The sequence below is a fragment of the Apus apus genome, chromosome 4 (genome assembly GCF_020740795.1).
Source record: "Apus apus isolate bApuApu2 chromosome 4, bApuApu2.pri.cur, whole genome shotgun sequence".
NCBI classification, from domain to species: Eukaryota; Metazoa; Chordata; class Aves; order Apodiformes; family Apodidae; genus Apus; species Apus apus.
In genome coordinates, this window is record NC_067285.1 from 54,938,333 (window position 1) to 54,963,498 (window position 25,166).

The following is a 25,166-nucleotide window of genomic DNA, read 5'->3' on the forward strand; positions in this document are numbered from 1 at the left end:
AGGGCCTGCGGAAGAGTGTTCACTGGAGGTTGAGAGGGGCACCTTTGCTTCTTGCTGTGATGCATACATGCCTGAAAACTCACAAAGCAGAAGCCAGTCTACATGGAGAAATGTAAAATACCTAAAGCATCTCTTTTAACAGATATTGATAAAGCAGCTGTTTTATGAAATATACAAAAGATATATTTTACATTTACAAGTCTAAATAAAACCACCTTATTCTAAGGACCCTGTAGCACTACTCATAGCGCTAAAAGAGGACATAAGATGCCCTGAGATTACCACAGTAACTTCCTTAGTAATAAACCTCTGAGCTACATCAGACACTTATACCTCTTTCAAAGATTACATTTTTTCACAAAATCACTTTCAATCACACTTAGTCAAGTTGCTCAACTTCCAGCCCATTCTTAGTAAGAACTAAACATGAGCTTTACTACAACCATCTGTGCAAACATCTTCCCAAACTGGGACATGAAGCATTCTCCAAATTACCTTAATACAATGTAGACATTAGAAATCCATGTGTAACCTAAATTTTAAAATAACTATTAGTGAGTTTTATGACAGTAAAACCACGACCTTAGTAAAGTGAGAAGTTATTTTTGAGTAACAGTCTCATTTGCAAGGAAGAGATTTTAGGAGTTGCTGTATTGGTCTAGGTGAGACACAGTTATACTTGCCTCCCTGCTATCACTACTACCAATCTATTGCTTTACATATGCACAATAGCTCCTGTTTTGCAAGCCAATCCACAACAGATTTAGCTAGTCAGAGCCAAAGACAACTCTGCTAGTTTTATCACAAAGCTATTTTCTTTACAATGGTGAAAAATATTTCTAAGTCTATGGACACAAAATAAATTGTCTAGAAAAGACCAACAGCAACCATCGTGCTGCCTCAAGACAGTATCACCTGAGACTACGAACAGATTCTACACATCCAATGTACAAGATAATAAATAGAAACATTCTATACTAAAAATTCAGTGCTTGCTTTGTTATGTTTCGTATGGCTAATATCAGAAAGATTGTTATATAAGTTAGTTAATGCAAATGAAGCCCTTAAGTTATTGGAGAAAGATGTGATCAGTCACGCACACTTAGAAACCAGGTAATATAAATTCTTTCTTAAAAAAAATTTGCCTTGAACTACCAACCATTAGAAACTGTAAGTTCAGTAAAAAGGAAGAAGCAATATGAACTAGAGGATCCCAGCTGCCTCAGACATAGCTCAGTACTTTCCCATGCAGTTAAGCTGTTTGGTAGCTTTCTCTAATTCACCTGTGGATCCAGCTGGGCAATATTCAGTGAATGGTACAAACCCCCATACTCAAACACCAAGCAACATGCAAGACTGCTAAAGGCAACTAGAAAATGTACAAGGCTCAAACATGAGCACAAGGTGACCAAGATCCTCATTGTTTCACGGAATGTTCCCACAACCTGTAAAGGCGGCAAGGAAGGACTAGAACAAACAACAGTGAGGCAGCAAACAAGAAAATTTCAAAGATCGTGACAGTGGGCGCCAGTGAGACATGGGAGTCAGTACAGAACTGAAATGCTAATTAAGATATATGGGTTAATTTAAAAAGTTTCATAGTCTCTAAGAGGAAGAATGTCTCCTTGGTAATGGTGACACAGGGGTCACAAACTACTTCCATGGCTATTACTTTCTCATCAAGATGATTTCACCTCTTCAGGATTCAGGTTCATTCACATGACTTTAATCTAATGGCTATTCTAGCCATTTCTCTAGCAAAGTGATGGTACTATTGACTTTTGAAGTATTCCATTCTCCTTGACACCTTTGCTGCATTTAATCATGATATTCCCTTGTGTTAGTATTCAATATTTAAATAGAAGTTTTGGAAGAGAAAGGCTTTCATCTTCTTTTATGATGTGAGACAGATGCTTCAGCAAATGCTTGTTTTGTGGAGGCTTAGAGGCAGCTCTCTGCATTTGTCGGCTATCTTCAGACACAAAAATATAAGTTGCTCAGACTATGCTTTTCTTGCAAGTGCCTCTTCTTGCATCTTCCTCTTCTTTGAGCAACAGTCACAAAGAAATAATGAACTGACATTGGTTCATCACTGTCACCCACATAAGTTCTTTCCAGGTGATTAAGGACATGGTCCGCAGAGATCCCATCTTGAAAAGCTGATGCTTCAGGCCACAGGGTTTACCTCTGTCCACTGTGCAGAGCTTCTGCCAGAGTGATTTTGAGAGTCTCCAAGTGTAGAAAATTGCTGCGTGGTAGTTTGAGGGAGGCAGAGTCCATAAAACCATAAACCTGGTCTAGTAGGAGGCATCCCTGCCCATACGGGAGGGTCAGAATTAGATTATCTTTAAGGTCCCTTCCAACCCAACCCATTCTCTGATTCTATGATAAAGAACTACCACGATCACCTTCTCTAACCTTCCTTGTACACATACTACCACAATATTCCCAGAGAATAGGCTGATTTTTCCAGGATGGGACTTTTAGAGAGCTATCCAAGCCCATTTAAATAACATTAAGTTGTGGGCAACCATTTAGGAAATTGTACCTTTCTACAAGTCTGAATTTATCTCACTTCCACTGGCAACTACTGATTCTTGCTATGTCTTTGTCTAGGGGGTCAATGTTTACCTCATAGCAAATCTAATTCCCGCGTGTCTCTAGTCACAGTGCTAAAGTCCTGTCTAGCCTGCTGTAAGGATATACCTACACACAGCAAGGGCCAAAGATCTTACACCTTAGGGACTACACTGCGGGAAGACAAAAAGCCATTGGCACACTATCACAGAGAAAAGAAATTCAGCATTGCAAACTTGAGTTCAATTTATAATTTATAATGTATAATACTTGTAATCAAATGCATGCATTGATTCACAGAGAAGTGTAACATTTGAGTTGGGAAGAAGTCAGGGCTGTGCTCTGGGGTGGAACTAGTGTCTAAAGCTGGTGGAAGCTGATTAAAATGTAGTACATTATCCAAAAAAGGAAAGGGAAATCAAACTGTTCTGAACCTGAAATTCTGGGACATTAAATATATACTAAAATAAAATCTTTCTTCAAACCCAGAACTGCAAGATCTTTTCTGGTGAGCAAAAACCTTCCAAAGCAGTTTTTTGCTGAAAAATCATTTCACTACTAAAGAAAAACAGTTTGGATGGAAAAATTCCCAGTCAGTTTTTCTAGCACCCAGCGAGGGAAACTTAATCATCTTCTGCAAAAGCATGAAAGAACAGGATCTACCTCTTTACATACAGGGCACCATTTAGTCTTTTAAGAATTAATGAAAAAGACTTAGGAATGCTCAGCACAAAGCCAGTCTATGCAGAACAAACGTGCTATGCCTGACTGGCAGTTTTCTGTCCGCAAGCAGCGGTGCCACGGTTCCCCAGTGCTGGTGTCCCACTCTTCCAAGCCGACCCTGAGCAGCAGACAGCTGGCAGCAGATGCTCTTTAAACCCAGAGTCATCTGCAAAGGAAAAGCAACCGCAGGAGCACAATCCTGCTCTGCTTCCCCTTACAGTCAACTTTGTCTGTAAAGCAATAGCTTTTGTCTATTTTTGTCAACCTGGTGAGGGGTGGGGAGAAAGGGAAAAAAAAACAACTAGAAAAGGTGAAAAATAGGTGCAGAGCACATAAAGAGAGAAGTGAAGAAGACAGAAAAGTCCAAAGATTTATTGGAAGTGTGGAAAGTAAATAACTTATTACCACCACCACTAGCAAAAAAAGAAAAAACAACAAACAAACAAAAAAACTCAGTAGAAAATGAGGAGTAGAGAGAATTGAAGGAAAAATAAGGCAAGAAAAGAAAGACCTTGAAGGCAATATTCTAACAAGAATACTCAGACAGCTCCTCATTTTCCAGCCTGAAAAACCGTGATGTAGTATTTGATATTTCACAGACAACCAGATGGTACTTCAAACACATGGACATACAAAGAGGGATAAGAGACCAGCCAAAGAGATTACAGAATCCTGCAAAAACTGCCTCACTCAAGGAACAGGATAGTGGCAGGTAAAGCCAGGAGACAGTGAAGCGTGTAATAAAAGCTTAAAAAGGCTCAAGACAGGAAAGCGTATTCTGTACAAGTATAGGAAGTAATCATGACTGATACTGCAGTATCAGACTGTTCTGTTTTAAATATTTTTTTTTCCTGAGTACAGAGACATGCCCCAGAAATACGACCAAAGATGTGAAGATTTAAGACTCTAATATAGAGACTTCTGAAAGGGCAAAGGAAAAGCAGAAATATAGTTCTCTCTTCTAACAGAAAATCCTGAAATGGAAAAGGAAAAAGAATACTAACATTTTGGCTAGCCTCACAGGATGTAAAACCAGAGAGATCTTTATCAGATACCAATACAGAACGCTTGCATAATTGGAAAATCCAAGATTCTTTTATAGTGCAATGTGTTAGACACCCAGAGCTTTGATCATGAGGAACTGGAATTCCTCTGCTAGTGTAACAGCAACAACTAGGTGTAAAAGCTTCTCAAGTAGTCCACAAATCAACTCAAGCAAAACAATAAAACTGTACATCTTACTGTACCGGGTCTGAACCCAGCCAACCCACAACACATATTCAACTAACGTTGGCACATTTCACAGTAATCTTAAGATTCAACATACATGTTAACTAAAGACTAATCTACTTACTAGGCTCTTGACTCATTCTTAGTGCTGCTTTTTTACAAGGACTGCAAGATCAAGCAATGAATAGAAGAGCACAGTTTCATGATGTGTGGTTTATAAAGTTGGAAGATGGAGATCAATGTGATTCATGATTCTCTTTAAAATATATTATCTGGTGAGATATTCTTACAATGACTTAAAAAAAAAAAAAAAAAAAAGAGATGCCTTGTAAGGAGAGATTTGAACACCAAGGCAAACTGAAGAGTATATAAAAAGGCAGGAAGCTTAAGCCAATGTTCAGGGACAAATGATGATGGTTTGTCAACAACTATGTCAGTTACAGGGGACTGTCTTGGTAGAAAAGCATCTGGAGAGAACTGCTTTGCTGTGGAGTGCCCCAGTGTCAGAGGTTCTCTCTCATGATAAAGGCTTCAGGACACTATGGAATTTGAATTAAATTTTAAAAGCTCTGTATTATCAAGTGAATAACACAAGGGAGTGCTTGCCTACTCATCCTGTTCCATGTATCCCTGAAGGAACTACATTCCTATGCAGATGCAATGCTTTAATCTGTGTTAAAGGAATATACAAGACATACTCAAACCAGGACTCTATGGAGTTACATGGCTGTAATTTATATTTTTGTGTTTTGAGAACTAAAAAGATAAACTTTTTTTCCCTCCAATTTTGTCTCAAACTGCAAATAAGGTTAAAATAAATGGGCTACCTTTCCAATTTACTGCAGAGCATATTACATACATAAACAACACACACAGTTAAACACATCAAATTTGAGATCAAAACACGGAGAGACCCATAGCAGCATAATTGAATATCATTATGATTATACTGTTAGAAGCAAATGAACAGGCACTTCACTTTATGAACATTATTTGCAAGTCACTCTTGAGAAGGAAAAGAAACAATCAATTTTTTGAAAAAAGCTATTATATCTTCAAGTAGCAAAGAATCAAAGATGCCAGGCTTTTATTTTTCAATGTAGAACAGCAAAAAAACAAACAGGTTAATCTTTTAATCATCTCCTTCAGTTCTCCTCAGCTCAGTGTTCTACAGCTTAGCTCAAATAATTCATTGAAGAGGAGCCAAAACAATAAATAATGCTCTTGTTAAGCCTCTCTTGTAAAATACAGCTGCTTAGTACTGTTGTTTCATAAGCAAATCAAATTTTTCAAGCTTTCTCCATCCACTAGAACTGTTGAAGAAAGAGGTGTTTCTACTCACTCATTTTTAAACTAAAAAACATTGTTTCTACCAGGGTGGTAAATTCACTAAAATAAGTAATTTTCAACCTATTCTGGCTCAAGGATTACTTTTAAGGGGTCCAGAAAATGCACTGAAGAGCTGCAAGCCTATTACTGATGATCTTCAAATCACAGCAAATTCATTAGCAAACTTGTAGGTTTATGTGGCTTGGCATCCAGTGATATGGACAGTAGATATAAAGCTGGTAGATTTAATACAGCAAATTTTTAAAGTTGAGGTTTAATCTAAGGTGATTTGGCTTTTCTCTTCTAGGTAACAAAAATTGCAGTTCTTAATAAAATTACCTTTTGAGATACTACCTCTAAATGCACTCATGAACAAGCAGGATACCCTGGGGGATTCTTAACCCCTGCTCATCCACGTTCAGGAACTGGTCAAACTGTGCAGTGGCTAACCTGTGGCCTAGCCATGTAGATTTCTCTAGAAACCAACAAGAGCAAACCAGAACACTATGGAGTGAAATGAGGAGAGAGCTGGGCACTAGGGACGACCCGGGGCACATCCCACTATGGAATCAAAACACAACAGAGTAAGTCTGTTTGGACATAACCCAACGTAAAACATTCTGCCTCCTCTTTCTTCTTTGCGACTGCCATATACTCCCCTAAATTTTGTGGTACAATGGATACAATTGGTTTTAAACCTTATGCTCTAGCCTCTGCCAATATGACTTTTTGGAAGTTATGAGAATTAAATATTATTGCAAGATACAGTATTACTATTGAATAGCCTCCTACCTTTTGTGTCTCTTGCCTCAATACCTTTCTGCTGATTACATAGACTGCATTTTGTTTCGAAGCACCCCAAGGTTCTTTCCTTTGCAAGATGCTAAGCAAAAACCACTGTGATGGTAGTAGATGGTAACACTGTAGGAAGCACTCTTGCACTAATGAAGTGACATTACATGGACTACTCAGTCTTTTCCATATCTGATTTCTATGAGTAAGCGATTGTATTTTTCGCTCCCTTTTGTACCAAAAAAAGTCATCAAGTGACTAGTACTCAAATGCAAGTGAAAGGGCAGAAGTGGGGCTTGTCCTGAAATGAATGCTGCTTCTGTGCAGGTTAGCTATGCACAAGTTACTGGGAAGTGGAGAAGTTGTTGGGCTATTCCTTCATAAAGATCTAACTCTTCATCAGCCTGGCTCGTGGTGTAAGGAGGCAGAGGTCACTTGAAATTCAGTCATCTCACATGACAATGAAGCCATGAGCTCCACCAAGCAAGTGTGGCAAAATAATGGGTTCTTTTAGTCCTTCGCTTACATGAAAAAAGTAGAAAGTGTCCTTTTATCTTACCAGGAAGAGAGTCTTAAAAGTACCAACACTGAACTAACTGTAGATTGCTCTCCCCTTTTGCTGAAGATGTTCCTGTGACATACCATAAAGGGGGCAGCAGAGAAATGTATCTACATTAATTAGTGAGCTACAAGGGAGTAACACACTAGCTGCAGACTGCCACAGTATTCTAACAACCCAACCATTTAAAAGCCAAAATACCAATGGGAATAAAACAAACCATAACTTTATCAAAAGCAAGCCATTCTCCTAAGGACAGTACACCAAAAGAAGGTGCTCCACATTAACAGGAAGCAGTTAGAATCAATGCTGATATGGATTTGTTTCTAAGAAAGATTTTCTTCTTGCTGTGTCACTTCTTACTGCAGAGATCTCAAGGCAGCACTTGTATGAATATTATGACAAATAAATGCTGTGGATAACAAAAAGGCATGCAGAAATCTAACTGCTTTTGCAAGCAGTAAGCTTGGAGGATCACTGCAATCTTCAATGAATCAATACCTCACCACTCTGTAGGGAAAGCTGTACCTTACAACTTGATCCAAAGCTCAGTGGACTCACTGTCTTTCCACTGGCTCCAATGGGCTCTGAAGGAGATACACAAGCCAGTCACAAGGTTAGAAGATGCGAGATTCAACAAGGCAAAAAGCACCTCATCTAATGACAAAATTCCATGCCCCGGTGCTCAAGTGGCTGTCCCAAGTAATACCAGAGACTAAGATTAATTTGTTGCTCTAGTCCTCATAGGTCAAATTAATCCCTTTAAATTCAGTTAAAGCTAAAACAGTTACCTAAAATCACAGAGTCCTCCTACCACTTGGCGTAACTGAACACATACTCAGCAGAGAAGGCCAGCACTGAACCACAGTAGAACTAGCAGGCAGAAGAGTAGCTTGCTAGTGAAGGCAGTAGGGCAGCTTGTTGGTTCTACTGCTGGCTCCAGCCAAGGTTATAAATCTTTGTTTTTTATAAATATCACAGACTCACAGAATCACCAAGGTTGGAAAAGACCTTTAAGATCATCAAGTCCAGCCTATGACCTAACACCACCACATCAGCTATACCACGGCACTAAGTGCCACACACCGTCCAGGGATGGTGCCTCCATCACGTCCCTGGGCAGTCCATTCCAATGTCTTATCACCCTCTCTAAGAGGAAGTGCTTTGAGAACCACGAGGTCCTCTGAATTCCTCAGGATGGCAGCACAACCTAGCCATACCTCAATTTCATGATGCACAAAGCTCAGAGATGCACTAATTTCCATCTCTATCCCACTTTGAGTTTGTTTCTGTTAGGAATGAATCCTGGGTGCTTGGAACAGAAAAAAATTATAGCAGGCCCTGGAAGTCTGAAATCTCCAACCCTTGATTAATTCACACTTACCCATATGTAAATTCAATATGAATGCTGTCAGCACATTTTCCTCATGAGAATTCAACAAAAGTTTAGGAAAACAATTGTCTTAGTAAAGGAACAAATGTAGCTACCATACTGAATTAAGTCTGTAAAGAGAGAAATCTTCAGCTTCAGTGTTTAATTTGCACATTAGTACAAATCTACAGGAAAGCCCAAAGCCAAAAATACTACCAACACACCTTGAAATACATAAAAGGTAAGACTAGTCATTGAACATGGAACAAAAATATGAGTACAAGAGAAGACACTGTTATTGAACCGAATGCACACAGATGAAGGCTGGCTAAACTCACAGTATGTGTGAAAGGACACACCTGGTTTTGTAGTGGGATGGCAATGCCCTCCTCATGCCGTCTGGTGCACATGCACTGCACTTGCAGGCCAGAGAGGGAGGGAAGAAGTCAGAGTCCTCTTAGACCACATCTGAGATTCATGTCTCAAAGATCCAGCCAACAGTAACTGCCAGTTTGTATAAGCCATTACAAAAACTGAGACTTCTGCCTCTCATTGAATACAGGCTGTCACATGCACAAATTTGTGACGGCATGCACTGGAAAAGCAGAATAGGAGAATGCAAAACTGCCTCACTGACATATACTCCTGGTACAAAATACTTAGGATGGAATTTACTTCACATAATAATCATAGCCATTCTGTGAGATACGGTGATGCACCCCAGAATTCAAAATGAATGTTACAAACTATATCAAATACTGAAGATTTGGATTTTACACATATATGAACTATGTGTAACTCATAGTTAACGTTGCTTCTGAGCCCCAAGCACCTGACAGGTGCCCAAGTTAGAAGTGGTCAACCTAGGTTCCCTCAAACAAGAGCTGGAGAGAGGAAAGTTCTCACCATAAATCATCTTCGGAAAGCTCCCTTACTGTTTCAATTCAGAACTCAGAGAAAGCATTAGTATGTGTGCTACAACAGGTAGTAAGAATACTTCCAATTAAAACAAAGTTATTAAATGTAGACACAGTGGCTATAGCCTTTTCAAACCTAAATAACAGCTAATGTGTTCAGAGTTAGAAAAAATACCAACCAGAAACTCTAGCCAACACCATGGATTATTATTCTGGAGGAAAAAGAATGTCTATATTATTACTTTTCTACTCAAAAAGTTCATTTAGGAGAAATAGGAGAAATAAAAAACATCTGAAACAGGAATTCTAGATGCTTTTGTTCCCCCTGTGGTTAAAACATACTTAGTGGAAAAGCAAACATAGCTGGACTCACAGGTCCTTTACCAAGCCAATAAAAAAAAGATGCCACCTTGCAAAGACTGCAGCAGATGATGCAAAAGCTAAGCATGTCCTAGCGCAAGAACCACAGAGCTCCGCGTTCCCTGCAAACACAGTTATCACAACTCTCTCTCACTCTTCTGGATGTGCAAGCAGTGATCTAAGAATAGGCTCCCTGAAAGCAAAGGCTTTCTACAGGGTGACTGAACTGGTTCAAAAGGAACACTTTGTTGGTTCTGTCTGGCACACTATAAATAAATCTTGAAAAGTCATACTGGAAGATTTCCACAACAGGATTCACTAGAATATCACCCTGATTTTGACTGGGGGTGGGAGGGCTCAGGGGAAAGGGAGGTCTACCAACCCTCCTTCAAATTTAAGAATGGTACCTTGCTACAGTTGCCTATAGATTTTAAAATTAGGAGGCACACCGTTAGCAAAGGGTCATTGGCATGCATTCTAGCAGAAAACAGGAAATATAATTAAATACACAGCTGTGAAGCAAGATGTTCGGCAGGAGAGAGAGCTGAGGGGAGAAAGTAGCAAGGGCAAAGCACTATGATGTAGCACAGTAACATGGTGAAGAGGGGAATGAAAACACAGGGGTAGAGATGAAGAATGAGACTGGGGGTCAGACAAGCAGAAAAAAAGCACAAAGAGATAAAATAACAGTAAATGAAAGAAGGCAAAACACACAGAAGAGAAGAATGTGCATAAGGAAAAGAAACAGCTCTCTTAGGAGTAATAGCTCTGTAGTAAGGGCAGGAGCCACATTGTTATGCAACAGGATATACTGTTTTATGTATAGAAAAGAGTTTATTTAAGCTTATACAAAACCTCAACAAATCTGTGGGAGAAAAGGGGGGGGGGGGGGAAAAAGAGAGTAACATCATATTTCTTTTGACATTTAAATTGCTTTTTAGGTCATATTTCACCCTCCCCTCCCGCCCTCCAAGTATTTCCAGGATGGAATTTTCTTCTTCCCACTCCAGGATTTGGCGTGGGCAGAGCACCGCAGATGCTGCTGAACTCACAAACCTGATTCATTCTTCCCTTGAGTCTTGTACTATCATTTAGACCGGGACCAAACTAACGTCAAGGGCTGCTAGTCAGAAAGATAATTTTACATAGCTTATACATGTACTTTGTCCCAGAGTAATGAGGGTACCAGAAGAAGAGATATTTAAGAATATTATTTAAGAATATTTAAGAATAATATTTTCCTCCTGTTCCAGCAGACTTAGGCTCTAAAACTCCTCTGAGTTTTAACTGTACAGAGAGGGCAAGGCTTCCCTAGGGGTAAGACCAACAACCATTTTTCAACTTTATAGAACAAAAATCCCTAAAATGAAGCCAGCCTCCTACAATCAATCAGCAAAGCCTTTCAGTCTCACTGATCGTGTTCAACAAGTCCAGATTATTTTCTGCAAGTTTCCTTTCATTTCAGCCTCTGGTACTGTGCAATCACACTGCTGGGTATCAATTCAGTACTCAAAAAGAATTCTCAGAATAAACCAGGAGTCATATGACATAAAACAAGCTGCCCCCAAGATACTTGATACAGTGTTCACATTTTTGAAAGCTGAGGCCACTTTCAGTAAGAAAGATCCCCTACTTACTTCATTTCAGACTTTCGAACAAACAAGAGTTCTAACATTTTAAAAGGTTGGACATATTTTTTACTCCCACTGTTTCTTAATAAAACACCAGTTGTGTGGGAAACCAGCTTAGTGCATACTTTAAAAACAGGCAAACCATTAATTGATCCAACATGTTGGCAGTTTTAGAGAAACTCACTAGACAAGAACAACCAATGCATCTTAAGTTTTGAAACAGCCTGAGCTTTACTTTCAGTTGTGTAAGTTTGTCAAGCTCCTACTACTTTATACTGCTTAGTAAATAATATGTGACACTTGAAGTACCAAGAAGTATAGTCTGACCTGCCACTAATCCATGTGCTGGTTATAAAGCACAGTTTTAAGAATCTCAAGAGGCTCTAAGTTGCTTGTCTCACAAAACCAATGGAAAATATTAAAAACTCCCCATCTTCCACCACAAGCCTACCAAAGCAACCGGAATTTCCCCAAATAAAGGGTTAATCTTTTAAAGAGGCTGGGCACAAACGGTTCCAAAAGCACTACTTCGGCATCAGCATTATTATAGCATTATAGTTAGGCAACAAACTGTTCTTCAGCACATCCATGTTAGTTTACTATGGAAATTTAAAATGTCATTTGAATAACATCCTGTTTTGCAGCCTGTGTTTCAGTTTACCCCTAACTCTGCTAAGATTCCACTGGCATGAAACACCTGGGCATGATTAGTTAACTGGATGCAAACCAAACTAAGATTTCACAATAGGTAGCATTTTAGTCTCCATGGCACAGGCTGCTGGTACCAAAAAACGCGTGGCCCCCGGCAGAAAACACTGTCCCCAAATGTAAATCTGGTGATTTGTTCTTAAAACAACGTTATTTCAGATGAAATATTGTTCCAAAACCAGCATTTTTTGCGGGCATAACCCGAGGTTGGGGTCCTTTCTGATGACTGGATTTCTGCATGGTTCTAGCTGACGAGCACATGCTGGGACCCGAGCACTCATGTGCTCCATCAAAGCATTCACCAGGGAGAATGAACCACCTCCAACCCCAGTTCTGGACGAAAAGAAATGATGTCCTCAACAAACCAGATACTCAGCATTCCTATTTGATCCCAACAGCTTTTTACACTATTACAGTCGAGACAGTGGACACTGTGTTCCCTACTTGACTGCATCTCCTGATAAGCCTGCACCATAAACACTACACTTCTCTTCTGAAGGTCTCGATCACAACCGATCACACACGACACCTGCCAGAGGATCCTCAGAACAGCACAAACCATCGGTGCCCCGTAGAGGCGTCGGGGTCCCATCCACTCCTCCAGCTAGACCCAAACTTTACATTTCCCAAACTTTCCACCCCTGGCACACCAGCGTGCATGGCTGCTGGCAGCACATCTGTCCCTTGCCACGGCGGAGAGGTGCTTCACGGCCCCCGGGGCGGACACTCACCGCCCGGCGAGGCCTGCAGCCCACCCGGCTCTGCCAGGAGGTGCAAGGACATCTTCCCCCCACCAGCTCCCACCCCAAGGATGCGGAGCCGCAGAGCAGACCGCCGCGCAGGGGAAAACGGGGTCCGTCCGTCCACTCGCCCAGTGCAGACCTCGAGGTGCACCCACGGAGCGCGGGCAAGGTGCCGGGGCTTACCTGCGTGGGGCATGGTGATGGTCTCGTTGGCGTTGCTGGAGCCCACGTTGTAGATGACCACGGCGGAGGCGTTCTGGGCGGCGGCGTGGCGGATCTTGTCCTTGTAGGTGCAGTTTCCCCGCGGAATGAGGGCCACCCAGCTCTTGCCCGGCGCCGGGGCGTTGAAGCGGGTGCCGGGGTCGCAGGCGTAGCGGTCGGCGGGCGAGGCGGAGAGGGCCACCTGCCCGCGGGCGTCCTGCTTGGGCGACTGCTCGCCGTAGCGCCCGCACTCGCTCTTCTCGCTGCGGAGCTCGGCGCTGCCGGCCGCGGGGTCGGCGTAGGTGATGTTGACGAAGGCCGTGTACCACTCCTCCTTCTCGGCCACGGTGAAGTCCAGGCACAGCAGATGCACGAAACAAAAGGACAGCAGCCATGTTGAGAGCGCCAGGCTGCGGCACGCTTGGATCACAGACATTGCCATCTTCATCTGCCGGGCCCCCCCACGCCGGCCGGCCGGCCCGCCCCCGCCGCCTGCCTGGCTGTGCGTGCGCCTGTGGCGTGCCCCGAGCCGCCGGCTCCGTGCGGGGCGGTGCTGCTCCCGCCGTGCGGGGACGGGGAGGGGGCCCTCCCCTCGGCAGCCTAACTCATGTCGGGGCCGTTTGATTTCCTCCGGCTGGCCCCGTCTCCGCCCTCCCCCCCTCGAGCTCCCTTCCCCGCTGCCGCCGCCTGGCTTCCTCCTGCCCCTCTCTCCCCTCCCTCGCCTTGCCCGCACAGCTGCCTCCTCCGCTGCCGGCAGCGCGGGCGGGGAAGCGGGGATTGCCGCACACACGCACAAGCGCCTCGGCACCGCTCCCGCTGCGGGCCCGACCCCCGCGGGCGCCCGGCGCGGCCCGGCCCAGGGGCAGCGTGCCCGGGGGGGGCGCGGGGCGCCGGCGCCACCTGCCGGCGGAGGGCGGCAGCGCGGCGGGGCCCGGGCGGCGGCTGCGGGGGGGTCGCGGGAGCCGGTGACGCTTCCCGTCCGCGTTGGAACCGGGACTGGGTTTTTTTCCTCCCTTGCTGACTGCTGTAAGTTAAAAAAATTGCAGAGGTGAATCGTTTTGGTTGGAAAAGACTTTTAAGATCACCAAATCCAACTGGTCAGCCGGCACTGCCAAGTCCACCGCTAACCCACGTCCCCAAGCACCACATCTAAACGTCTTTTAAATACCTCCAGGGACGGTGACTCTGCCCCCTCCCCGGGCAGCCTGACATCCCTGTCCGTGAAGAATTTTTTCCTAATATCCAATCTAAACCTCCCCAGCCACAACTTGAGGCTGATTCCTCTTGGCCTATTGCCTGTTACCCGGGAGCAGAGACTGATGCCCCTTTTGCTACACCCTCCTGTCAGGTAGTTGTAGAGAGCGATCAGGTCTCCCCTCAACCTCCTTTACTCCAGGATAAACACCCCCAGTTCCCTCAGCCACTCCTTGAAAGGCTTGTTCTCCAGACCCTTTACCACGTTTGTTGCCCTTCTTTGGACTCCAGCACCTCCGTGTCTGTTCTTGTAGTGAAGGGTCCAAAACTGAACCCAGGATTCAAGGTGCAGCCTCAGCAGTACCACGTACAGGGACACAATCACTTCCCTAGTCCTGCTGGCCACACTATTCCTTATACAAGCCAGGATGCTGTTGGCCTTCTTGGCCACCTGGGCACTGCTGGCTCCTATTCAGCTGCTGTCGACGAACACCTCCAGGTCCTTTTTCTCTGAGCAGCTTTCCAGCCACTCTGCCCCAAGCCTGTAGCGTTGCCTGAGGTTGTTGTGACCCACATGCAGGACCCAACACTTGGCCTTGGCCCACTGATCCAGCTTGTCCAGGTCCCTTTCTACAGCCTTCCTACCCTCAGGCAGATCAGCACTCCTGCCCAATTTGGTGTCATCTACAAGAACATTGAAGGTGCACTTGATCTCCTCATCCAGATCTCTGATAAAGATATTAAAGCAAAGTGGGCCTAACCCTGAGCCCCAGGGAACACCACTTGTGACAGGCCACCAGCTGGATTAAACTCCATTCACTACAACTCTCTGGGCCCGGCCAGCCAGCCAGTTTTTTTTCCCAGCAAAGAGGACACTCATCCAAGCCATAAGCAGCCAGTGATAATTGCTTGTATACCAGGTTTTAAAATACAAACTAAGTAAATTTCTTGCTGTACTTATCTGGATGATTCTGATGGGGAAATTTACCAAAATCAGGTGTGCAACTGATGGGAACAACAAGAACCTTAAAGGTAAACCTCAGAAAATGACAGAGGAGCTCTCTGAGAACACTCCACAGACATGGACAGAAAATAATAGTGTAATTTTGACTCAGTGAAAGCCCAGATTTGGTAATTTTTAATGTCTACAACACCCCGAAAGAGTTTTGGCCTTTGTAAAGGGTCAAAACACAACTGAATCTTTGTATCCTAGTGCAAGTGCATAGCAAAAATGCTGCTTTTCCATAACTATGTTAAGTACAGAAGGACGTCTCACAAGATTAATAGATACTGCATATTTTAGCCCCCTTGTTATTAAAATCTGCTGTTGGAAATACCATTCCCTTTCATGTAGATGAGATGCCTGAGTACCTTGCTAGTGTCAATATTTGCCTGTTTCCAGTTTATGTTCATAGCTGCCATTGATCTAAGCAAACAGACGACAGCCTTAACCATCTTTTACACACACACACAGAGCACTGAAAAAGCTCGTTCCTAGATGTTGAGAAAAGTGAATTTGGGAGAAAAATGTACAGGTGAAGAGGGAAATAAATCAGATATGTTTGGTTGGAAATACTGTGTGTTGCCAAAAAGTCTACTATCAAACAGTAGAACAACTTTCCTTGAAAGCACTGGAGAAGCAAAGTCAGCAACTAAGAAAAAAATGCGAGGTAGAACTAACATTGAGAAACAAAAGTAGTTGGCAACCAACAATAATTAGAAAGTGTTGAGATTTCATAAGGGAAATCAAAGTCATATGAGGAAAGTCCATGCCTGGAAGGGCTATGGACAATAAAGCATTTGTATATTTGGAAGAGTAATAAGTATTATTAGAAGAGAAGGCAGAAAAGGTTTAAATGATGAAAAAGTATTTCAGGTTTATATCTGGAAAGAGAGGGAGAACCTGTTTGCTTGTTTGATTATTGACTCATAAAAGATTAAGAAGCATATCCTAAGAACATAAAAAAACAGCAGAGCCCCCAAAAAATGGCACACATAATCCCAGAAGAGTGGGCAGGAGGGCAGAGCTCTCTGGCACCACTTCAAGTAAATCTTGGCATAACAGGAAAATCTTGAAAGATGGAATGCTTAGTCTCCTAATAAGATCCAGAACCACTAATTATGGTGACCATAGAGTTACAGGCCGGTTAGCCTAATGTTAATCAACCCCAGGAAAAATGAGGCAGAAAAAGTCCAGTGTATGGGTAAAGTCTGTTTTTATGGAAGGTGGCCTGCCAAGCAAACACGATTCATATGTTTCCATGGAAATTATCAGTGTGGTTAGTAAAGTTAAACGCCCATGGGCATAACAGGTTTTTGAAAGGTGTATTATTCAATGATACATGGACACACTCATTGCACGTATAACCTACTAAGGACCTGATAAGCTAAGCTTAGTTGGAACAGAATGTGTTTTAATAGAGTTCAATGCAAAAATATGACTCCAGGTGACCAAAACTGCCAGCCACTCTGGAACAGGATCAGGGAGTATGTGGTTTACTCTGCACAGAAGGAAGGATATGGGGGTCAGAGTAGGAAGAAATTGTGCTATACTCCTAGAGAAAAGATGCCTGAAGAGGATGCAGCTATCCTCAGATATTTCAGAAGAGTAACAAGTAGGAGTAGGGGAGCAATTTTCTCCCTGTGTGAAACATCATAAAGACAGATACTGGAAGCTGTCCAGTTTTGGTATCTGCATTTTTAAAAGGATATTGAAATCCTAGAGAAGGTTAAGAAAGGAACCCTAAAAATAACGCGAAGTAATTCCTCACCAGGGAGAGATTTCAGGTGCCCAGTCTATTAAGCTTTTCAAGTAAGGAGAGGGTAGGATTATATTTTTTAAGTACCATCACAGGGATATAACAGGAGGTGCTAATAGGCTCTTTAAGCTAGTGGATAAAGGCATAACAAGAACAGAAGTTTAAACTAGACAAAACAATTTAGAGCAAAAGTAGCTGATTAAATACTGATTTTCCATTGGAGAAAACTCAAAAGTGAGACTGTCCTGGGAAGTGAAAGACAATGTACTCATATTCAAATTAAAGAACAACAACAGAAAAAAACTCACATGGGAAAGCATGCTTTATTTAAGTGCAAGATATTGAATTCTTAATAATTAATTTATAATCTAGTAGTTGGTTCCCACTATAAAGGTACTCCTAAATAAAAAACAACAGAATATTTGGTTATTTTTGTTGCTCAATGCTGAACTAGGTTAATGCTTGGACTTATAATCACCCAGTTTGGTAAAATATTTGATGATGGTTCTTCCCATGTTATTTGTTTCTATTCATAGGAACATTTAAGGTTCTTCCTTTGCCTGGCTCCCCTGGGCTCTGTTCCAGTCTTGGCACAAACCCACCATATCTTCAAAGAAGGTACAGATTACAGGCAGCTGTAATATGTTTCCTCTCAGGCTAGCAAGAGTTTGCCATCGCCTCATCCTAGACTATGATCTCTTGTTAAAAGAAAAGCAAACCCAGTGACTTTTGTCCCTTTCTTGTCTCCACAGAAGCATACAATGTACTCATCCAACATGATCACAAATCACCTTGCCTGAACTACATTGAAAAGTACATTATCTACTTTTATATGCTATTGAAAATAATTTTACGGTGTCTGTAGCATTAAAGGGGGAAGGTATTTCTGAATTTTGCATGTTATATATGACTTCAATAATATAATACAAATTCTGCTCCCTGCTTTCCATGTTTCTGAAGAGAGAATAGTTCAAGCTGAACAGAAAGTTCCAAGACCATCATATTCAAACTTGAGTGTGTGAATTATGGTCAATAAGTAGACAAGAAGTGGCATGTGGGGAACTCCAACTCCAGATTCTTACTATATAGAAACTCAGAAGTTGGATATATTCTGACTACGTCTAGTATGTGCCACAATACTTTGTTAGATTGCCCTTTCACAAGGTAAACTTCATTAGTTTATAGCCTTTTTCATTTAAAAGGTAACTTGTTATGCTTAGATGGTGCTGTATTTTGTGTCTCTACCCAAAATTTCAAATGACCTCAAAGGGAATTGCTAGAAATTGCTTCAGTTAAAGTTGAGGAATCTCCTCCAGGTTGCTAAGCCCCTCTTTTATGGAATCCATGGTGTTTTGTGGACCTCTGTCTCAGCCTGTTGGGACATTCATTACCAAAAGGTAAAATGGGAAAAGGTTTAAAAGGTAAGCTTTTAAAGACTATGCTGCCTAAATACTGCTTAAGTAGGGATTTACCTGGAAGTTAGGAATCTTAATCCAGAATAATTAAACTGGCATTGCAGAGTATTGAGCAAGCCTATATCAGGTGTGTTGGCTCCCTTTCCCACTAATGGAAAGAGCCTCCAGCAAGCAATTCAGAGCATACAAAATTGATGCCTTACTGTATGTAGGACCTAGATGGACCCAGAAGTCAATGATCCTGTGTTGAGCTGGACAAAGGAAAAGCAAACCTATGAAAAATGCACACCACCTGGTAGGTGAGAAATCCAATCTCTCTCTACTCTTGGGAGGTTTGACAGTTCAGTTTCCTCTTCATTGAGTGTGAGTAGTCCCCACAGAGGTAGAACCACCAGCAGGTACGGTCTGGGAGAGACGTGGATTTAGAGCTAACTCCAATGCAGCCTGAAGGCTTTTTGATGCTGATGGACAGCAGGAAAAGTTGACTGAAACACTATCTCTCTGCAGGGGCTCAGGAAAACAAGTTCTTTTTCCTTCCCTACCTATGAGACTGAAATTGATTTTTGTTTACAGCTGGAGAAGAACAGATGTTAACACCAAGAGATCACACAAAGGATAAAGCAGTACCATGGCCTCACCCCTCTGCTGCCAATACTGTGCTTTGAGTTGAAAAAAAAAAAGTTGGTTCATTTAGAGAGTTAATTGAGCAATACATCTTTTCTTGACCTAAGTGACATTGTTAATACTCCATCCATCCTCCTATTCATATACTAATAGCTACATCGCCTGTCACTTTATTACAGAATCCTGCCTTAGATTGGAAGACTGCTTCATTCTTCTAGAACACTGAATTACTATAGCTGCTACTGCAGTTCTGGTTTCTTTTACTTAGGTCAATTTAATATTCTTGATAATGCTCTGATGGTCTAAAAAATCTTCAGAGTAAAGTTCCAGAAAAAAACTTTGTTCCAGCCAAGTTCAACTCCTCACTGGAGCTGTAAGAAAGGTTCAGTGAAAATTACAGGGAAAGTGACATTTTCATTTAAAAATTATTAAAAGAGTTGAAAGGAGTTTTATCTTGTTTGATCTTTATTAAGTTTTCATAGGAAGATGGTGCTCCCTGTGTCTCAGAAGCAAAAATTGCCATGTCTTATCATATTTGTTTAATGTCTGCTTTTGTTATAGAGGTTTTTTTTGTAAACTGCAAGAACCCAGGAGATTGCTGCTGCTGAACATCTTTCTGCATGCTCCTTCTTCTATTATAGCTTCTTAAAAATAAAGAACATTTTAAAGATATATATTTCCTTTCTGCAATTCCTTTCCTTTCTGTAATAGCTCACTCAGGTCTCTTAAACTTTCAGCATTTTCCACATTTCTCAGTAATCTCATGTAGACGCTTACTCATCCCTCAGCCCAAACATTGGCTTTTCCTTTGCAACGAAAAAAAAAAATAAATTAAAAAGTTATTTTTCTTCTGTTACTAGGTTATTTCCCTTGCTCTCATACAAAGGGAGTTATGTAAATGTCTTACTTGGAGAAAAAGTGAAGTGGCATAATCTGGCCCCAGCTCTGCAGGGCAACCAAGGCTTGAGCAGTGGGCCAGCATGTCCTGCCATCCCAACCAGGCAGTTTCTCCTGCAGCACATCAGTGGTTTCAAGTGCTCACCCTGCTTACTGCCCCTCTCCTACCTCTCTCCTTCTAAGGCAGAGCACACCTAACCAAATATATCCAAGATTTACCAGGACCTAACAAGTTACTGTTATTAAGCTTACCATGTTCCATAGCCTACATGGTTGGGGGAAGGGAGGGAAATACTCTGACTAGTATAAAATCCAGGTACCTTCATCTTCTTTCTTGATGGTCAGCCAGACTGACTGGAGACAGCCTTTAGCTTAAGCATAGGATAAGGATCAAATTCTCATTTCTTTGTCTGTGCTTGCTGCTCTGGTGCTGACAGACACACACAGAGTGAAGCACAGTCCTGCTGAGGCAGAATTTCTTAACACACAAGAATTCAAGCTCCAAAACGGTGCCAGTTCTTAGCATTTTAATCATCTTCCAGGGGAAATATTGTGAAGAAGAACCTAAAACAACCTGTAACTTATAACAGAGATTCTTTCAAAAAAACCAGACATTAACAGTTCCTCTCCCCTTCAAATGGGTTCTGTAAAAGCATTGGCAGGCAGGATGAGCAGCGATGGGGGCATACAAATCTCACACGAAGGCTCAGGAAAGCTCTCATGGAGTTTTATGTAAGAGGAACTGCACTGGTAGACAAGGGCACAAGGGAACAAAGACTTATTTCTGAAAAAGTTAAAAGTTTGGCAACAAGGGGAAAGCCAAAGGGAATATGATTGCTCCCTGATGGTATATCAGGATGGCTAAATACAGTGGAAATAAAATAGAAATTTAGGATTGTGCATATAAGAAAAAGACTGCAAGTTGATCATATATAAATGAAAACACACAAACCCCCAAAGTCTTTAATTAACAGAACTGTGACATTTTCTAATTACCTAACTTGAATTAAAGAAGACATAATAAACTGATGTGAAGGAATTATTACATGATTGCGTGCTGTAGCAAGGTTTGGACTAGATGATCTGGGGAAATCCCTTTTGTCTATATCTAAACTTAGCTTTAAAAGTTGACAGGATATTTATTTCCTTTCCCTCCCCTAAAAATAGCATAAATAGTATTACTGGAAGACACCAGATGGTGCTGTCACAGACAGTTTTATAAGCTCAGTACATCCAGACTTCTATTTTATAGGTTATGGCCAAAATGTTGTGTCGCTGTGTCACATTAAGCACATTTTATTATGTTCTTGCATATGCTATTAAAGTTTATTTGCTGCTCAAATCTGTGACTGAACAGGTTCTTAGAAGCTGTGCTGATGCTCAAAGGAAGCACTCTATTATGTAGATATTAAAATTCCTCTTCAATTGGTATTTTTACTATTGGTTTGAAGGAAAATTGCACTGAATCCTAGGGATGCCAAACATAAAAAAGATGAGAGCCCAGAATTTTCCTGTCTTATTTTCTTAATTCCTTCATCGGATCTTCCTTTAAATTAAGTGAAAGGATATTTGTTACATGGGCTGTGACTACAGCCTATGAAGAAGCCTATGAAGACTTGGAACACAGAGTTAAGGGGAAAAGTACACATAGTTGTTACTTTAAAATTTGATAGAGCTCAGATGGGTTTTATTAATTTTGGGCTATTATTGCTTTTCATCCTCTTTGTGCTCTGTCCTCCTATAAGGCTACCTTTTAGAAGTGAATGTTCTGAATTCATCACTCAAATACTTTAGACATTGCATTTAGAGTCTAGATAATAGCTCTATCATTTGTATTGTGTCCCTTTATCTCATACATTTATAAACTGTTTACCACTACAATTAGAATGACAGAAAAGGTCTAAGCAGGGGAAGAACTGATGAATGATTTATAAGTACTTTTAGGAAAAAAGTTGTTCAAGGAAGTTTGCTCATCAAGTTCTAGTTCTAATCTCTGATGTGAGCTATTTTCTGTTTGCATATGGAATTGAGCACAGCACTTTGCAGTAACACTGCTGTTTGTCTGACAGAGTTAAACTGAAATTGCTCAAATCCCTTTATTACATTGCACCTTCATTTGGCACGTACCTTGGGTCAATATTGTCTAAAAGCTTCTTTTTGTGAGAGACTAAAAGTTTTGTTGTCATACAAGTCAATGTAATGGTTCATTATAACATTGTCTTGGGAGAAGAAAAGGCTTTTCTGGAGTCAGGATGGGTTTGTTTGTTTTTGTTACAGATTGCAAAGACTAATTAGGATTCTTGTAAGAGGGTCCATTATGATCACCTATTCTGACTTCCCACAATGCTAATGATGTTATTAACATTTAAATTGTTAATATTGTTTTTAATAACAGATATCATTCCTAGGTCCACGTTTTATGATACATTAAAAAAAAAAAATCAACTTGTTAGCATTTCAATAATTTCTGAAGGAAGTCTGCAAACTGGTAGACTGTTAGGACCTCCAAAGTGGGCAGAGAAAGTGGGGACTTTCTACATTGAGGCAGGAGGAGCCTCTCAGCCTTCTCTCCTCAATGTGCTGGGGCAAGTTAGGGCTCTGTGCTGCAGGGGCAAAGAAGAGGGAAGGGAAGGAAGGCTGTCGACTGAGAAACATTACTGGACACTCTGAAGAGTGGTGGGAAATCAAATGATTGGTGATATGTGTATGTGTGCAAGCTTTATAGAGAACTCTACTTGTGAGTTTTCTGCCAATGTTCTGATTTAAAAAAAAAAAATACTATCTTTTAGGATCAGAGGATTCATTTGGCACCCTTCATGTTGCTGAAAAGTCTTCTGGATTAGTGTTCTCTCTTTGAGCAGGCATGATCTGTATCTTCCTTCTCTAAAGCAGAAGGAAATATTTAAAACTTTTAGGGCAATGATGTGGCACCTGGTAGCTAGCCAATCCCTTAGTACAAAGGAAGCACTTGATAGACAGCCTCAGAGTTAATCTGTGGCTGTGGGTCAGCCCTGAGGAACTGCCTGCTCATGTCAGTTACTTCAGGCTGCTCTTGTGTTTTCAGTGCTGATATCAGAAATGAGTGGTGTTCCCTCACAGAATCTGAAATCGAGATGGGAGCTTACTAGCAACAGCCACAGTGCAGCTTTCTCTGCCTTTTAGAACTGGAAGGCTACTGATTCTTGGAAAAAAGAAAACCAAACCAGAAGAAGAAAATCCATCATTTGTGTCCCATGCCTGTTGGTCACCTGAGAGTAGGGACAATGGGCAGGTGATTGTCACTGACACGGGTTAGGAGCAGGCCATGACAACGCTTGTGTGTAGGCAGTGCTTCATGCCTGATTGACTGTGAAGTGCACATGTGGTTGTTTCTAAATTTGACTTTCTTGCAGACCTTCTGGTGTCCTGTGGACACTAATTACTACTGAACAGCAGGCCAGGAAACACCATTAGAATATTGTGCCCACTAACCATGGAGATATAGCAACCAGAGTAGTTGGAAAGTAAACATCACATACTTGGTGGGCTGCGATCCACAGATAGTGGCAACATTTCACAATATTTAGGAAATATATGCATATAATAGTGATTTGTGCTGAAAGAAAACTGCTTTCTTTTTGTGGTCTGTTTTTTTCAGATACTCAGCTTAGTGATTTGTTCATAGGACCTTGGAAATGGATGTATTTTAGCAGACATAAAATCTGTGTGAATCAGCATCCCGCCTCTGAATGTCAAAATAAGAAAATGTTTTGGAAGGTACAAAAGGCCCTATGATAATCTGATGTGAGGTGATTTGTTCTCTCATCATTGCCTCCAGCTCATACCAAACTGCCTTCCAGAAATGACCATCTTAAATCTTGAAACATAAGATCTTTGCTTTGTAATAGCATCAGCCACCAGAGAGATGCACCCTGAAATTTCTCACAGTCCCATCTCTGACTTTGCCAATACTCCCAGTTACCATGACATCCTACAGTGAAGGCTGTCTGTGCTTTTCTAATCAAGCCTTTCTTCCCAAGGCTACTGAGAAGTATAGATGTACTCCTTCACTGATATAACAAGATTGGAATTTTTTTTTATAGTGACTTCCCAGTCTTCAAGCTACAGATTAATGTTGGTGATGCATAACCAAAGAAGAATGATATTCCTCAGGTCTGTAGACAGCCACTGAGGGATACTTAGACACCACATTTCACAGCATACTGCACACTATCTAGCAGAGGCAGAAAGGAAGTCTAGCAATAATTTGATGCTATACAAAAGAGGGACAGTTTCCTTCCTCAAGCCCACTGGTGATTTAAACCTAATTTCAAGTCAGTCAAAAAATTTTTAACTTTCAGACCATGATTGAACATATACAATTTCAACTTAAATGATAAAAGCCTTTTACATGATTACAAATAATTTTATAACTCTAAGGGAATATTGTGAGCATGAAATATCATTAAAAACACAAGGCAATGTGAACGTAAGTTAGATTACTTATAAGAAAGTAAGTTTAATAATACCTTTTCACCAGGTGATGCAGAATATTTAGTCTCTGTACTTCAGTCATCATAAACAGTGAAAATGTGGTTCTTTCCTGTATACTAGCACAGTACCACAACTTTTGGGTTGCACACATTTAGACTGATAGGAACATTTATATAGTAGGCTTTAATAATACAAAGTTTATTTGATCTTGTTTAACTTTTATGGATTTTAAAAAAATATCCCATTTCAGTTTAGAACATTAACTTCAACACAAGTGAAATTCTAGCAACGAGGCAAAACCGTACTCTCCGAGAATCAGCTCGTTCTCCCCACTTAAATAAAGGACTTGCATATGAAGAGTTAGGGCTGCAGCCAATGTTGTGACTCTCCCTAATTTAATAAAAATTCGAACTCCTTTTTACATGAGGCAAACGTGAAGCTTTACCAGGTGACCACAAGGGGTCACCATTGCTCCATGAGAACAATTTCTCCGCGCTCTAGTAAGAAAAACCTTGGTGTCTTGACAAGTAGATTGGATTTACTCAATATTTACAAGAGTTAAAGAAGGAAACATAAAACTGGCACAGTTGAGATTGTTTTGACTTCTTAGTTTAAAAAAAGTTTCTGCAGTAAATTCAAACATTATCTTCAGTACTTATTTT

The 25,166-nt window shown here is 41.3% G+C and overlaps 1 protein-coding gene across 1 annotated transcript in view; it reads right to left on the reverse strand.

Moving 5' to 3' along the window:
- RNF150 (ring finger protein 150) overlaps window positions 1-13,752 on the reverse strand; it is a 127,091-nt gene extending 113,339 nt beyond the window's left edge. The window contains exon 1 of the mRNA XM_051618574.1: window positions 13,125-13,752. Coding sequence (XP_051474534.1) covers window positions 13,125-13,590 — 466 coding nt within the window. The 5' untranslated portion in view covers window positions 13,591-13,752. The remainder of the gene's footprint in view (window positions 1-13,124) is intronic.
- Window positions 13,753-25,166: the final 11,414 nt, after the last annotated feature.